This window comes from Neoarius graeffei, chromosome 5, assembly GCF_027579695.1.
Source record: "Neoarius graeffei isolate fNeoGra1 chromosome 5, fNeoGra1.pri, whole genome shotgun sequence".
NCBI lineage: Eukaryota > Metazoa > Chordata > Actinopteri > Siluriformes > Ariidae > Neoarius > Neoarius graeffei.
In genome coordinates, this window is record NC_083573.1 from 70919209 (window position 1) to 70937653 (window position 18445).

An 18445-nucleotide genomic window follows, 5' to 3' on the forward strand; every position below is an offset into this window, starting at 1 on the left:
CCAAAGCTCAGTTGACAAAGCGTTTGTATGGAGAAGGTACATTACTTGCATAAAAAACGTCTTGCGCTTGCATTGTTTTAGGTTGCTCGAATCGATCAAACCGTGAAACTGATAAGTTTCTTCAGGGTTCCCCGTGAACTCATAAAGGGTGAATGAACACAGGATTTCACAAAAAGACGTAGAGAAAGGTGGGTTTTGAACCTCTCAGTGAAATCAAAGGGAGTCGAGTCGAAGCATGCTCGAGTTTGCAGTGATCACTTGGTGAAAGGTTTGTATCTCCCTCTCAGCTATGTCCTTAGTGTTTTCCAAGTACTTTTCTTGCTATGTGTCGTTATTTTACGGAACTTTTTTTTTTTATTGTCGTCACTAAGCGCTAAAGTCCCCAGCTGTTTCTTTGTTTACTCCTCACAAAGTCCATATGCATGAAGGTCGCGACAAAATTCTTCCCCAGCCATACAGTTACAATGCGCCATGATCACTTCTCCATCTTGTTTAACTAAGATCCAGGCCTTTTAAAGGGGTTTCTGATGAGGCCAAAAAAAAAAGTGTGTTTCAGGTAACATGAAATACTAAAATAAGGTCGGTAGGTAGGAAAGTTTTTTTTTTTTTTTTCTTAATTTTTTTTAATTTTGTTCGAAAAAATGGATAGGCTCCAGCTTGCCTGCGACCCTGTAGAACAGGATAAAGCGGCTAGAGATAATGAGATGAGATGAAAATTAACACAAGTAAACATCTTACAAAATAGTATTTTGGCACAGAATCCTTTATACCACACATCATAATAAAATAGTGTTTTAAATCTTTAAACGAATAAAAAAAAAATATCGCAATAGTTCGAGTTATGATCTACGGAAGCGTATTGCTGCCACACTCAAAAAAATTGGCTTAGAATCAATTACGTGAAAAGATATTGTTAACAAAGTTATCACGTTTTTACAATATATTTATCATGTAATAACATCACGTAATTTCATGATACGAAATTATCACGTTATTTCATGATATTTTCATGTAATAACGTGAAAACACCTTATCAAGAAATAACGTGAAAATAACGTCCTAGGCTACTTCCATTAAAAGCAGACGGCCTCGCCTAGCCTACTGTAGAACTTGGGTCGAGCAAAAACACCGAGCAAAAACATGGCTGAATCCTGAATGACTCCTATTTGTATAAATAGGGGACTACATAGGTGGCAAAATGTAGTGTTTTTCCCTGCCATGGAAGTGCACTTGTATACTGAAGAGGAAGCAATTTGCATTACAGCCTTGAATGAGGATTCAAAATGGCGGCTCAGTTCAGTTTTCCCTTCCTCCTTCAGTATACAAGTGTGCTTCCATGTTTATGCAGGAGGGCGGATAGAAGTGGCGAAACATTTTACTTTTTATCATTTCTTTCACAACTTGAATGCGTTGAAACAAAAAATTAATGACAAACTAACGCCGCTTACACTAAAATATCAAGGGAAATTTGTAATAACTTTACGGTCGGCAATTTCGACGCGGAAATTCTCGATCGGTCGTGTTACTGGAAACGCACTTTTTTTTTTTTTTGGCCTTATCTTTGTGAATGATTTACCTGAGAGATGAGAGCCCACACAAGTGAGAATCAAGCCAACTGTTTGTTTACACTTCAACTTGCAGCGCTTCATTGTAAAGACGTGAACGAAAAGTAAAAAAAAAAAAACATACTTACACGGGCAAAAACAATACAGGATTCATTTGGCAGTGACTTGATAGCAAGGTCCTTTACCCAGCCACAAACAAAAAAGCTGTAAGCCTCCATACTCTTCCACGCTTTCATCTGTTTCGCGGTGTAGAAGGACGTCTGCAACACCAGATAGTTCGAGATGTCGGGGAACTCGACTGAAGGGTAGTTTTCGAGATCGTATGACAAATCCTTCTTTCCCAGACTGTAGGGGTCGATTCCATTACACACAGCAATCTTCTGAATATATCTAAAGCCAGCAGTGGCTTCTAGATTACGAGCGTACTCTCATTAGTTATCGCTAGTTGTTTGCACTACGGCAGCTGTTTAGACCACCAGCTATTTCACTTCCGGTAAAACTGCTAAGGAAAGTCACATGACTGAAACCCAGCAATACACCGTCCATGTTTTCTACAGTTGATGCTTTTAACCATCAAAGAAGTCATTTTTTTAAAATGGAAAATTAATGGTAAAAGCTATACATTAGTAATTTTGCGTGTAGAATAGATGTTGATTGAAAGATGCAGTGAGTTCACTAAGAGTGTATTCACACCTATGTTGTTTGGTCCGGACCAAACGAACCAAATTTCCCTTGGTCCGGACCTTTTGGGTTGGTCTGAATACAAACCACCGAACTCTGGTCCGGACCAAACAAGCGGACCGAGACCGAGCTGCAAGGTCGGACTCGGTCCGGACCAAAGGAACCCTGGTGCGGATCTTTTGGAGGTGTGAAAACAGACCGGACCTAATCCGACAGTTTTGCTTTTTTGTACCTCGGGAGCTTCCGTCGTTTGTCGAGCATTATGGGAAACAGAGTCTTGACACTCCACCGCAAAGTGCAAACACTGTTTTGGTCGTCAAGGGAACCTTACAACAGTCGTTCAGTCACCAGTGGTAGGTGAGTACAAAAAATGAGTAGGGGGCAAACGTGGGCCGAGGAAGAAACGCGCACCCTTGTGGATGTATGGGCAGATGTCCACATATCTGAGCTTTTGGAGGGAACACACAAAAATGCCGATGTGTTTGCTGTATTCAGTGAGAAAATGAAGGAGAAGGGGTTCACGCGCTCCCCAGAACAATGTCAGCTAAAAGTGAAGAAACTCCGTCAGACCTACATTAAAATCAGGGACATTCTTTCAAAAAGTGGCGGTACTAGCAACGCAAAAAAGAAATTCATCTATTACGATGACCTGGATACTATTCTGGGGTCAAAATAGAATTGAGGCGTGGCTTTGTTGACAGATTTTGGTCCGCTTACTAAAATGTACAGTGTGAAAGCGAACCGCACCAAAATGAAAAAATAAAAAAACATTTGGTTCGGACCAAAGCAAGTGAACTATCAAACTATCCTGGTCTGAATACACCCTAAGTGTCTGTAATACCTGTGTAGTAACAAACTTTACACAATTATAATGCAACTATCTAGTGAGGTTGCATGCACTATTACAGCAATCATAGTAGTGCGTAATGTTTTTACATGTCTGTCAACTTTAGATTTTTTTCCCCCATGTGCAGTTGGCAGGCTTCAACACGCAAACAAAACTTGCATCCAATGAAGGAATCAACCCTTTAGTGTTCCGTTTTAATTACTTTGTTCTCTGAATAAAATCTGCACTTTTATTCCTGCTTCCCCAGTGAGTCGTCCTGAATGCAGACTGAATGGCTCATGGGTTACTGAAATGTAGCTCACAGCCTTTGCAGTTCAGACCCGGACGTCATATATAATAACACTAATTATAACACCATTATCACCTTTGTGATGAGTAGTGCTTAGGCCTTCTCTGACCTGACCTCTGAAGAGAAGCACTGCATGGAACATAACACAGACTGACAGTTTGTGAATTTGTCAGCAAGCCTGTACATGTACCTGTGTGGGTGTGTGTGCGCGCACTCTGTTAGATAGTGGTGTTTGTTAAGCGTGCTTCTCTTCTCCGCAGGATAAAACTCTTTCATTTTTCCATTCAGTTGATGACCGTACCAAGATAAACTAGTCTAGAAACATCAAAGTCTGTAGATGAAACCTGTCTCCATGAATATTTTTTAAACATAACTGTACGTTTGGGTTTGAGTAGAACGCTCCCCATATGATGAAGATACCGTACATACTAGGGATCGACCGATATGTTTTTTTCAGGGCCGATACTGATACCGATTATTATGGAATTGGGATGCCGATAACCGATATGTGCAACCGATAAATGTAAACATTATAATTCACATGAAATTAAACATAGCACACACTGACACAGACCTTCATATCCATGAAATGTATGTTTAATTGTAAAATTGAACATGAAATTTTGTGCAGGGAGATGCCAGCAGCGTTTGTACAATAAAGTCAAACATTAGTTAGAATAAAATGAGAAATAAAATAATAATAAAATATTCACCAATAAAAAAAAAAAAAATCACTCCCTACTATATTACAGCTCACCATTTTCAGTGGAAAATAAATGAAAATACACTCTGGATTCTTTTACAGTAAGAACTAAGTAAGACTTACCAACTTCAAGTAGTTTTTAAATAACAAACCAAGTGTAGGGAGCTGCCTGCAGCATTTTTTAAAAAGTAAAATCAAACATAAAGTAGGCTATCACTCGCTATTATGTAACAACTTAAGTAACCATCTACGGCTCTGCTCCTTTAAGAGTATATTGCTTTCCGAATCAGAAGCGCTAGTGAGGAGAATCACTTGTGCAAGAATTATAAATACTAGTGGAGTACATTACAGCGCAATGTGAAGTAGCATAAGAACATTTAAGTCAAGAGTTTAATTGATGTATTTCGTTCATTACCGTTTATCCAAGCAAGTGTGCATCCACGACACAATTAATTACTGAGCCCACAACAAGCGTCCTGACAAACTCCCTACAGTATTACACAGCCTACTAGCACCATATCACACCTGGCTTGTTTAAATGTTCAAATAGCGCTTTATAAAGTTACCTAACATATACAAGTGCAATGCGCTTTTTGAGCACGAGTCACGTCATGAAGTTTACTCATCACCATAACAAATAGCGAGTAGGCTTGCGCTAGCCTACAGGGTCATTCCATGTCAATTCACACACCCTCCCCAGTGACACCTCTTCAATTTGCCTGATATTTATTTTATTAGTGCCTTATGATGTCAAAAGAAAGAATCCAAAATTTTAGCTTCCTAGCTGGAACGGTTTTTGAATTTTGGCCCTTCAAAGTTTGGGTGCCACGCCCACTTTTGGGGTCCAGGAATTGTATACTTAATTTGCAAGCATTTTTGGAGGCCCATATCTTTTGTTCTAAGGGGGATATAGACCTGTAAATTGCTATATCTATGTATTCTGGCCCTGTCTATCAGATTATGCACCTAAAAATAGCACAAGTTGACTAACTTTAGAGATATTAACCCCTTAAAAATGGATTTTTTTAATGACAAATTTTCTTTTGACATTTCAGGGGTCCATATCTTGGAAAGTTTTTGTGTTGATAGGGTTTCAACTGATTTATCATTATATTTGGGAACTCTACTGTGTACTTAGAGAGTTTCAGGGCACTCAGAGGTTTGGTGGGGGTACAGGAGGGCCCCAAATATGGCTTCGGGACAAAATTACCATTTGGTACGCCCTACTTCAGGCCATTAGTTGGCCATGTGGGCACATGATGACTGGAATGAGCCTTTAACCCTATCAACAGACACCTTTTATCAAACTTTTAAGCCAATAAAAACTTTGATTATCCAACTCCTTCAATATAAACTAAGCATTTGTATATGGTGCTATTTTTGCATATTTTCTGAAAAATCCTAAGTCCGGAAGGTAGGTCAACTGTTGTTTTGACTGCCTATTCATGTTTAAGGTAGTAAAAGCACACCCATATAGTGATTTTAATCTATGGGAAGATTATTTATACCCAATACCCCATTAGTTATATTGACAATTACAAGGGATAAACCCTTTCCCGGCTGCTTCACGATGCTGTTTGTTTTTTTTTAAACGTTTGACACCTTTCCCCGTATCCAACCAAACTCTGACCACTACACACTTTCCACTTTTTACTAATTGATATGCTAATTTCCCCCACATGAGTGGCTAGGGGCCCCTTCCCCTTTTCTTGAAAAAAACCCCTGATGAGTCTAGGTTTAACTTCCAGATCGGATGTCAGAACAAATGTAGTAAAGCAACCAGGATGTTTTTCTTGGGATCATCCCCTTGTTTGCATCTTTCCCTTTCCTGTTTGAAAGATGCATTTAACAATTAAGTGTATAGTGGTCAGAGATTGGTTGGATACAGGGAAAGGTGTCAAATGTAAAAAAAAACAGCATCGTGAAGCAGCCGGGAAAGGGTTTATCCCTTGTAATTGTCAATATAACTAATGGGGTATTGGGTATAAATAATCTTCCCATAGATTAAAATCACTATATGGGTGTGCTTTTACTACCTTAAACATGAACAGGCAGTCAAAACAACAGTTGACCTACTTTCCGGACTTAGGATTTTTCAGAAAATATGCAAAAATAGTACCATATACTATTAGTTTAGTTTATATTGAAGGAGTTGGATAATCAAAGTTTTTATTGGCTTAAGTTTGATAAAAGGTGTCAGTTGATAGGGTTAAAGGCTCATTCCAGTCATCATGTGCCCACATGGCCAACTAATGGCCTGAAGTAGGGCGTACCAAATGGTGATTTTGTCCCGAAGCCATATTTGGGGCCCTCCTGTACCCCCACCAAACCTCTGAGTGCCCTGAAACTCTCTAAGTACACAATAAAGTTCCCAAATATGATGATAAATTAGTTGAAACCCTATCAACACACAAACTTTCCAAGATATGGACCCCCAAAATGTCAAAAAAATTGTGTCATTAAAAAATCCACTTTTAAGGGGCTAATATCTATAAAGTTAGTAAACCTGTGCTATTTATAGGTGCATAATCTGATAGACAGGGCCAGAATACATAGATATAGCAATTTACAGGTCTATATCCCCCTTAGAACAAAAAATATGGGCCTCCAAAAATGCTTGCAAATTAAGTGCGCAATTCCCGGACCCCAAAAGTGGGCGTGGCACCCAAACTTTGAAGGGCCATAACTCAAAAAACGTTCGAGCTAGGAAGCTAAAATTTTGGATTCTTTCATTTGACATCATAAGGCACTAAGAAAATAAAAATAAGGCAAATTGAAGAGGTGTCACTGGGGAGGTTTTGGGCATTTGTGTGAATTGACATGGAATGACCCTACAGAACACAAACACTACGTTTTATTTCGTCTTCCCTTGACCACCTCTCTGTATGGCTGTCATTCTACTGTTCGAGTAGAACTACTGACACATTCACAACGTTTCCAGACGGGGATTTAAAAATGACTGCAGCCTATGTTATGCTGGGGACTGCTTACTATGGACAACATTACATGTAGTTTCAGCGAGGCTAGTTGGTTGTAGGCTAATTCAAGTGCTTCCTTCCGTAAGCTAAGTTTGCCTGGCTACACAGATGCAAATGAACAATTTTAACGAGTAGTAGATGAAGAATGTAAACACATAATGATGTGCTTTTGCAACTTGTGTGTTTGTGACTTATTGCGGCAAAAGCAGCGTGTCCTTACCTTGAAGTGGGATCTGCTTCTGCCTGAGTGCCCGTACAGCTGCCTTGAAACAGTTCACAGCGGTTAGCTACGCGTGTTGATTGGCTTGTGCCACTTCTGCCCGAGTGCCCATACGGCCGCCTTGAAACAGTTCACAACAAATCAGATGTTGTGGTGGGCGGGACCGTGTTCTTGAACTCAGACGCGAGTGCAGGAAAGGATGTGCAGTGACAGTCGCGTTAGGAACGAAATGGCTGCAAAAAGGCATGTTATCGGCGGAAATTATAGCCGATACCGATAACCCTAAAAATGCAGAATATCGGCCCGATATATCGGCCAGGCCGATTATCGGTCGACCCCTAATACATACTCTGTATTATAAGCCAGGTTATTCTTTATAGTGACTGAAAATATTCAGATTTCTAATATACATGATTGATTTTAAGGGGTTTCTGTGGGGTAATAAGAGCACCTGGTTTCAGCCAGACTTCCCCTGAGTTTTCACCAAAAAAAAAAAAATTAAGTGTAAGTTTTTGAGAAGCAAGAGGCTTATCCTTGTCTTTTCCCCTCGAGACCCAGTGGCAATCTTAAATGTAGTTCTGGTGTTCGCCAGGTGACTCCCTCGATGGGAGAGAGTCTTCAGCAGCAGAACTTACACAGAACTGATTATAATCTGACACCATTTCATTTCCTGAACTAAAAAAAATTAATTTTCCATACTCACATACCCTCACAAAGAAAAAAATTTGCATATACAGTGGTGCTTGAAAGTTTGTGAACCCTTTAGAATTTTTTGTATTTCTGCATAAATATGACCTAAAACATCATCAGATTTTCACACAAGTCCTAAAAGTAGATAAAGAGAACCCAGTTAAACAAATGAGACAAAAATATTGTACTTGGTCATTTATTTATTAAGGAAAATGATCCAATATTACATATCTGTGAGTGGCAAAAGTATGTGAACCTCTAGGATTAGCAGTTAATTTGAAGGTGAAATTAGAGTCAGGTGTTTGTCATCCCATTGATTGAAATCAGGTGTGAGTGGGCGCCCTGTTTTATTTAAAGAACAGATCTATCAAAGTCTGAGCTTCACAACACATTTCACACTTGTGTGAAAATCTGATGATGTTTTAGGTCATATTTATGCAGAAATATAGAAAATTCTAAAGGGTTCACAAACTTTCAAGCACCACTGTGTGTATATGTGTTATGTATTAAAAAAGTGTGTGTATGTATGTGTGTGTGTGTGTGTGTGTATATATATATATATAGATAGATAGATAGATAGATAGATAGATAGATAGATAGATAGATAGATAAATAAAGGTCTCTGTCAGCCAACAACCAGTCTGTCCAAAAGGATCCAAAGGATACCACGGGTCCCAGCAGTGTAGATATAGATAATGTAGAATAGAAAAATTTCACTCTGACACCCAACTTTTGAACATTATTAAAAATTTATTCTCGACAAACGTTTCGGCCTTCAGCCTTCTTCAGTGTCAAAAAAAAGACACCTTTTTTTTTTTTTTTTTTACACTGAAGAAGGCTGAAGGCCGAAACGTTTGTCGAGAATAAATTTTTAATAATGTTCAAAAGTTGGGTGTCAGAGTGAAATTTTTCTATTCTACATTTTGTATATTATGACATGCCGTTCAGGAAATTAATCTTGGAATATATTGAATGAAACCCTGAATATATGGAATGAAACTTGGCTGACATCATGAAGGCACTGGTGCCATCCTGCAGCAAAAATGAGTCAGTCGGCTCGGGATTTGGTTGCGGCTATTTTAAACAATAAAGGCATTGTTAACACTCTGGCGAATGCTTGTGGTTTTATTAGTGTTTACTTCTTTTATGTGCAACGAAGCTATGGTGACAGTCATTTCCCTCGTGGATCATTAAAGTCTGTCTAAGTCTAAATCTATGCTTGTGCATTCGCCAATCGCGGCGAATGTTACCATTAGCATATACGTTAATTTTGCCATTAACATTAGCCAGAAGCTAACGCATATTTGTATAACGGTATTTTCTGTATATAAAACTAATTTGTAAATTTTGTTTGTCGAGTTTTACAGCGTTTCTCAATATACTCTAATACTCTCCTCTGAGTCAGAGTTTTTCTTGGGACCTGTTGTCTATCTGCTGAGCTGTGGGAGCGGGGGCAGAATATAAAGTTTCATTCCATATATTCAGGGTTTCATTTCATATATTCAAAGATTAATTTCCTGAACGGCATGCCATTTTATTTATATATATATATATATATATATATATATATATATATATATATATATATATATATATATATAAAATATACACACATACACGTGTGTGTATATGTGTGTGTGTGTATATATATATATATATATATATATATATATATATATAAAATATACTTTTTTTTTTTAATTATTCCACCAAAATACTGTAAACACTGCCACGTTTTCAATTTAATGGCATTTTAGAGGAAGCCAGGCTTCCCTTGTAGTTTTAAAGCAATCGCTTGTGCTACATAGACACAGGTTCAGAAATATGAGAAACACTCAGTAGAAAGTGGAACTAAAACTTACAGAAGCCTAGATATGATCAGCAGTAATATAAGTCGAGTGGCAGTAAAAGGCTGAGATCCAAATCCAGAATGACGTACAGGAGTCATGGTGCCCTGTGAACCTTTGGCCCTGCATTGCCCCCTGGTGGGCCTCCTCCAAATAGCTTTGTTTTTAATCAGAAACAACAACAACAAAAAAAAAACATTCAGAGAAGTGGGCAAGATGTGAAAGGTCAGAACATTACTGTTTCCTTTTTGTGTAGCAGACTTTACACTGTGCAAAGTATAGCTTTCACAGAGCTTTTACTATGTGGACAGTTGCATGTTGCCAGAAGCAGGATTCAGTGAAAACACTGCCGTGAACACGATGGGCAGCACTTTCTCCTTCACACAAAGCTGTAGTGATTCATGTTGAAAGTTGAGTGATTTACCTCATATTGAAATTAGAACGGTCTTGAAAGAGGAATTATGAACGGCCTTCAAAATGCCATGCTGTTGCAACTCAGCTGACTGAACCTAAATTAGCAAATCATTTATGTTGTGTTTAGAAATCCATACTATCTTGTTTCTTGAAATTTGACAAAATGTTGATTATATAATTCACAGAGGTGGACAAAGTACCCAACTTCATTACTTAAGTCAGAGTACAGATCCCGCTGGTCAAATGTTACTCCGATACAAGTGAAAGTTGTCCAGTCAAATTTTTATTTAAGTTAAAGTACTGAAGTACTTGCTTTTAAAAATACTTAAGTATTAAAAGTACATTTTCAGTCAATGTATTGTTGTATTATTGCCACAATGCTTACAAAACCTAATGCCGTTACCAAAGACAGAAATGTGAATTCACAAAATGAACGCATGCTGTGCATCATGGTGATTTAACGTTAAGCTAGCTAGTCAGTGAAGCTCCACCTGACATGCTAGCAAACTCTTTTCCAACTCAAAATCATACTGTGTAGCTAACGCTACTAGAAAAGAAAGATTTCTACATTCTGTTTATTTGGCAAGATTATGCTAAAACATATTTCTGAAAGGACTTCAGATAAGTTAACGTTATTCATGTTAGCGTAACTCTGTTTTTACATGCTAACGAACAGTGTCCAAGTTAACTAGCTATGTGTAAACGTTAGCCGTGGACAAGGCGATGCAACTTGGTGGGCAAAACCATAGAAAGTCATTTGACTAAACTGAAGCATGGGTTCATGGGCCATGAGTGTGTGCATTCCCCAGAAGAAGCGCCTCCTTCCATTCTGCCATCGTGTTAAAATAATGTTGCTGTCATCACTGATCTTGTTTTTATACAGTCTATGGATGTGACGTGGCCCGAGTGATTACTGATCGGCTGTCTCAGTGTCACCTGCGAAAAAACCATCATGTTTTAGAAAAGAAAAGAAAACCAGCAACTTTCAAAGCTGCTTCACAGTAACGAGTAACGAGGACCTTGATAGAAATGTAGTGGAGTGAAAAGTACGATATTTGCCTTTCAAATGTAGTGAAATTAAAGTCATAAGTTTGAAAAAAAAAATACTCAAGTAAAGTACAGATACTCAGTGTACTTAAGTACAGAACTCAAGTAAATGCACTTCGCTACTGTCCACCTCTGATAATTCAATACAGCTGTCAGCTTACAGTTATCCCTTCCTTCACTGTACAGGCATCTCTCTCTCTCTCTCTCTCTCTCTCTCTCTCTCTCTCTCTCTGGTTTACGTCACCTGTAGGTAGGAACATCCTTAATAACCAAGTTGTTAAGAGAGACTGATGGTCACCTAAACCCCCATGCATGTGTAATCATTTTGAATATTTGTTACTTGTTAAATAGTTTTGAATTAATTACAGTTGAATTATGTTGTTGTTGTATGTCAGCTGTAGTTGACTGTTTTACTATAGATTTGTTAGCGAGCTCAGGAGAGCTACCCAGGGTGGATGTCGAGGACGTATAGCAGTTTCCACCCAACTTGCACCTATAGGCAATTTAGAGCCACCAGTTAGCCTAACCACATGTCTTTGGACTGTGGTGGGGGGGGGAATCAGAGCACCCGGAGGAAACCCACACAGACACGGGGAGAACATGCAAACTCCACACAGAAAGGCCCCCATGGGCTGTGAGATTCAAACCCAGAACCTTCTTGCTGTGAGACAACAGTGCTAATCACTATACCACTGTGCCACCCTTGAATTATGTTGTGATTGATTGTTTTTTTTTCTCTTTTCTCTCTTGATTGCTAGGTTACTGAAAGATGGTGGATCGCTTGGCAAATAGCGAAGCGAACTCCAAGCGCATTGCGGTTGTGGAGGGTTGCTTCGGCACAGCTGGCCAACCACTGGCCATCCCAGGCCGTGTGCTCATCGGGGAGGGCGTGCTCACTAAGCTGTGCCGCAAAAAGCCCAAGGCCCGCCAGTTTTTCCTCTTCAATGACATTTTGGTGTATGGCAACATTGTCATCCAGAAGAAGAAGTACAACAAGCAGCACATCATCCCGCTGGAGAGCGTCACTATCGACACGGTGGCTGACGAAGGCGAGCTGCGTAATGGCTGGCTCATCAAAACACCAACCAAGTCGTTTGCGGTGTACGCCGCCACAGCCACGGAGAAGTCCGAGTGGATGAACCACATCAACAAGTGTGTGTCAGACCTGCTGGAGAAAAGCGGCAAATCGCCCACAGGCGAGCACGCAGCCGTATGGGTGCCCGACTCGGAGGCGTCCGTGTGCATGCGATGCCAAAAGGTGAAGTTCACGCCGGTCAGCAGGCGCCACCACTGCAGGAAGTGTGGCTTCGTCGTGTGTGGCCCGTGCTCTGAGAAGAAGTTCTTGTTGCCCAGCCAATCATCCAAGCCTGTGCGTGTATGCGAGTTCTGCTATGAGCAGCTCTCCACAGGGGCGACTCTACCACCACGCTCGAACTCGTACAGCCGCAGCAACATCTCTGAGGATGAAGATGAAGACGATAGCAGTGACTGAGGGAAGGGAACCTTTTGCTTTTGCTATTTTAGGAATATTATCTTCAGTTCAGGTCCCAGTGCTTTAGTGTCTTGTTTTTCCTTAAAGGGTTTGAAATGAGCAAACATTCTGTGAAGGTTTATGGTGACCTTTTTTTTTTTTTTTTTTTTTTTAAGCACAATATTAATAAATGGCCTAATGAACTTACTCTGAAAGCACACACCCCGTATGCATATAGATGAAATGCAGTACAAATCCTGAGTTCCTGCTTTCACAAGAAATATTTCTTGCAGGTTCATGTAGCCTTTTGCAGATTCCATTTGGCACAAGTGTAGGAATTCTGACCAATTCCACTCACTCCTGCACAAAATTTGGATCAATCCTGTTTGCTCTTGGAGAAAGGTTGACCAATCCCAGGAGTACAGTTTAGTTTGTACTCCGCCATGATATTTTCTAATGAATTTAATTGGTAGATTTTCCCAAAATATAAACAAAAAAGTAATCTGAACCCCAGCAACACTGGTCAGGATAAAGCAAGCTGGGCGGATGGATGGCTGGAGCCCGTTTTACACCAGACACGTAATCCTATACCACTCTGCACCCAGTACGCTCCCAAGTTAATCAGTGTTCTTTGTCCCATGAGCTTCTTCATATCAGATGAGAGTAAAATGGCCCACGACTTTTTTTGCTCCAGTGAACACCTCTACATGGATGTGTAAAGACAGTAAGCTTATTTCCTAATTTCAAGCTCTATGTACAGATAATTTTTATTGTCTTGCCTTTTTTTTTTTTTTTTCCTTCCTCCTACTTTCTTTCCAGATTACCGTTTTGTTTACCAGTGAATCCTAGACTCTGCTCGGACACTGCTTTTTCCGTAGGAAAGCTTTCACTCGGCTGTTTCGGTGCTGACAGCATTTTTCTAGCTCTACCCCTACCAGGACCTGTATTTATTACAGTGGGGATAACGGAAGAAATAAAGGATGCATATTTTGATAGGTTTATATGCGAAACTTTTATGTAAAACTTCATCTCCCTGTTAATCCTTCATAATAGTAATCTTTGCTAATGACAAATCAAAAATGTTTGAGGTACATGAAGTTCTTAAATGTGTATATAATGTGGTAATATAGATAATAAGACCCAAAATATAACCTCACAAAGGCCTTTAATGCCACAGTGCCTTCTTATAAAGTTTTCTTTTGAAATTACTGAACCTATTGAGGGGGGGGGAACAAAATATTCTATTAGAGCCCTGGAAGGGACAGACAGAGAGAGCAAGCGACATCAAAACCTTTTTTTCCCCATTTAGGTCAATGTACCTCTGGGTCAGTCGGGCTCCATGGAAACCATAATAATGGTGCAAGCACACCAATGGAAGAGAGTCACAGAATTTTGAGATTGGCCTCTTAGTATAAACTCATTAAATCCATTTTGTAGATGTTTGTATGTGTAATTTCACAGCATTTGAGTTGAACATTAATGCGGCTGCTCCGTGGGTGTAACTGCAGTGACTTTCACGTACGAGAGATGACGTGATTGGTCACACAGATACTGTACGTTCTGATAATGCAGTGCAATTTTGAATCTACTACAGCTTTCACTGGTGAAACCATAGGAAACTCTAACACTTTGCTACATCTTGCAAAACTCCATCCATCCATCATCTGTAGCCACTTCTCCTGTACAGGGCGGCAGGCAAGCTGGAGCCTATCCCAGCTGACTACGGGCGAAAGGCGGGGTACACCCTGGACAAGTCGCCAGGTCATCACAGGGCTGACACATAGACACAGACAACCATTCACACTCACATTCACACCTACGGTCAATTTAGAGTCACCAGTTAACCTAACCTGCATGTCTTTGGACTGTGGGGGAAACCGGAGCACCCGGAGGAAACCCACACGGACACGGGGAGAACATGCAAACTCCACACAGAAAGGCCCTCGCCGGCCACGGGGCTCGAACCCGGACCTTCTTGCTGTGAGGCGACAGCGCTAACCACTACACCACCGTGCCACCCTTCTTGCGAAACTTAAATTCAGATTTCTCTCATGAAAACCAAGCACTGACTTAATGTCTTTATATTTGAGGCCAATCTCAAAATAAAATCGTCTGAAAGTTCATCTCATCTCATTATCTGTAGCTGCTTTATCCTGTTCTACAGGGTCGCAGGCAAGCTGGAGCCTATCCCAGCTGACTACGGGCGAAAGGCGGGGTACACCCTGGACAAGTCGCCAGGTCATCACAGGGCTGACACATAGACACAGACAACCATTCACACTCACATTCACACCTACGGTCAATTTAGAGTCACCAGTTAACCTAACCTGCATGTCTTTGGACTGTGGGGGAAACCGGAGCACCCGGAGGAAACCCACACAGACACGGGGAGAGCATGCAAACTCCACACAGAAAGGCCCTCGCCGGCCCCGGGGCTCGAACCCAGACCTTCTTGCTGTGAGGCGACAGCGCTAACCACTACACCACCGTGCCGCCTCCTGTGAAAGTTAAGTGAGAGATTGCACAGTTTTTCGTTTAGATCCATGTATTTCTGGGTCAGTTCAGCAACATGGAAACAGGGCTGTAGCAGACACTAAATACATGTAAACTGTGTACGTGCACCGCCTACATTTCTGACTGTGTACTCACCTCTAAATAGAGCTTACGCAACACTAAAATCCGCTAGTGATGGTTTCCTATTGTTTTACCAGCGCAAGCTGTAGTATGTACAAAATCACATCGCATTTATGAGATCTGTGACCAATTACAGAGTCTCTCTGCATACAGTACCAGTCGCTGGTTTGGACACTTTCTAATTCAATGTTTTTTCTTTCTTATTAATTAAGTCACTTTGTGTCTTAAAGTTGTGATGGATGTCGTTTCTCTTTACTTAGTCGAGCGGTTCTTGACATAATATGGATTACTACAGTTGTGGAATAGGGATATTTACTGCGTTTTTATTATTTACTATTTGATCTCAAACACATTAAGAAGACACAAAATTGTACTAATTAACTTTTGACGAGGTACGCCTGTTAACTGAAAAGCATTCCAGGTGACTACCTCATATGAAGCTGGTTAAGATAACGCCAAGTGTGTAAAGAGTCATCAAGGTAAACGGTGGCTACTTTGAAGAATCTAAAATATGACATTTTTTTTATTGTCTGCCACATACGGAATTATGTTCTTTCATAGTTTTGATGTCTTCAGTATTGTTCTACAGTGTAGAAAATAGTCAAAATACAGAAAACCCTGTGAATGAGTACGGGTGTACAAACTTTTTTCGATTGGTACTGTAGGTCTTGTATAAGGAAGTCACTGTCATTATTCTCACTGAGCGGCCTTGTTAACGTCAGCGTTGAGCTCGAATGCTGTGAACACGCGTGCACACACACACACACACACACACACAAAAAAAAAAAACGCATCTTCAAAATAGATTTAATGTCTTTTATATTTGAGGCCAATCTCAAAATTCTATGAAACTCTGTCAGTAGCGTGTGCACCGTTTGTGGTTTCCAAACTGATCCAGAAGTACACTGGATTCAGTGAAGAGGTTTTGTAATCTCTCGCTAAGTACATCCCCCCCCCCCCCCCCCCCCCCCCCATGTCCCTTCCAGGGCTCTGTATTTTATAGCCTGTTAGACGTTTCTTACTGGAGATCTGACTTTATATTTAGACTCTCTTAAAGCATAAAATGAACATAGATTTGTTTGTATAAAACAAAAATAGCGCTTTTTTTTTTTTTTTTCCCCTCCTCTTTGTCCTGAGAGTATTTATCAGTGGAGCTTGTTGGCGCTGTACAGCTGAACTGGGCACTGAACGTCAGCAGGAGCTGAAGCCCTCCTCCTCATGCTTTCATCAGCGTGAGGCTACACCTCAGTGGCCCGTGTGATCACACCCATGCCTCAAAATGAGAATTGAGATGCAGCGCATTCCGAGGAAGCTACCTTCACACAACCTTGCCTTGTTCTATATTTGAATCACACATGACTAAATGCACTAATACTTTTGAATTTTGGGTATAATATCTCATTTCTAATATTGTAAGACTGTTCTGATCCAGCTGTGCTAATGTATAATTGAAAGCATGGGCTTCAGGTAGAATTAAACATGCAAGATTAATCCGCTTTTGTTAATTTCATTAACATTGCCTCTCAATAAGGACTTGTCATGTCACTTTTTCAGAACTGACATTGAAAAGGGAAATCAAATGTGTTTTGGATCGATGGTCGAGATTGTTCATCTCTACCTTCATATGCAATGAGAAATTGAATCTCAAATGGCAGGCATTTTGTTCTTTAGAAGTTAGTTTGTATTGTGATTTTTGACTTTTGAATAACCACAGACTTGAGGAACTACTGTACAATGTCTGTCTGTCTGTCTGTCTGTCTAATCATTGCCTCTCAGTCCAACGTTATTGCATTATGTCTGTATAGATGTTTTGCTGGTAATGTTGAGCTCCATCTTCTCTGCACTTGTGTGCTTCCTGAACATCTCCGGATCAGCTGTTGGCACTTTTATTGTGCGTTTGCGCTCGGCTGAGCTGGAGGGAAAACGCACACAGGAGCAGCAGTGGCACAAAGTCCGGTGTCGTCACCAGTTTTAAAGAATTGGAGCTGAACATGCCTGAGAATGCTTGCACTTGTTGGATTCTGTACCACAAATCAGTGTGACGAATGGGTTACACTATTGCATGGACTGAATGTCTGGCTTTAAACTGACACCAAAACCAGCACCTAATCGCGTGTTCAGAATTATGTGAGTTGTCTGGCTGCTTGATCTAAAATTCTTACATTACTCGCATAAGTGTGTGTGTGTGTGTGTGTGTGTGGTCTTTTATTCAACAAGTGCAAAGTGCAAGAGATTTCTTTCTTTACCGAGTATTGTTTATTTTCCCATTTGTTTCCTTCACCTGTCTGTTTTGTCAATGAGAACTTTGAAAGAGCTCAAAGTTGAAATGTAATCTATGATAATTGTTAGATACTAATTTTCAGGAACAACAAAATATATCTATATATTAATTGTTTACAACCTGTGTCTTGTCTTGTCTTGTCTGCAGTTAGTGGATAGAAATAATTGCTTAATCTTAACTTACAATATTAGCGTTCATTCCTTGATCCTGGTCAGGATTGTGATCTGAATCGTGTGCGCGCGCACACACACACACGTGTAGCTAATGTGATCAGATTGAGCTGTGTATGAATGAATAGAAGTCACCAGCCACAATCTGTGATTACAGACTTTGGTCAAGATTGAAATGTTTTCATCTTACTTTTAAATTTCTAATTTCTGCATATAAGGTTGAACTTTTGTTGAGGTAACTTGACTGATTCAAATTTTATGATCAATCATGTAAAGATGTTTGTATGCATCACGAACACGACCAAATACACCGTCTCTATAATGAAAGGTGAGCACAGGCACAAATATAATTTCTTTTATTTTGATCTTAAAGCAGAAATGCATTTTAAACCATGTAATCTTTGGTATTTTAGTGGAAGGTTAATAATAACTGTCTGTACATAATATTCATGGAGACTGAAAAATATTGGATATATTTGAGATACAAATTTTATTTAAACATTACAAATTCTAGCACAAGCAAGAAAACTAGTTCTATATACAAGTCTTTATTCCCCATTTCTCTTGTACAGCAATATCAACAGAATGCAACAAGCTGCTGTTCTACA

General features: G+C 39.9%; 1 protein-coding gene across 6 annotated transcripts in view; it reads left to right on the forward strand.

Moving 5' to 3' along the window:
* plekhf2 (pleckstrin homology domain containing, family F (with FYVE domain) member 2) overlaps positions 1-14534 on the forward strand; it is a 91642-nt gene extending 77108 nt beyond the window's left edge. For all 6 annotated transcript variants that reach the window (XM_060920691.1, XM_060920690.1, XM_060920689.1 and 3 more), the window contains one exon: positions 12040-14534. In XM_060920691.1, the coding sequence (XP_060776674.1) occupies positions 12051-12773 (723 nt within the window). In that variant the 5' untranslated portion in view covers positions 12040-12050 and the 3' untranslated portion in view covers positions 12774-14534. The remainder of the gene's footprint in view (positions 1-12039) is intronic.
* Positions 14535-18445: the final 3911 nt, after the last annotated feature.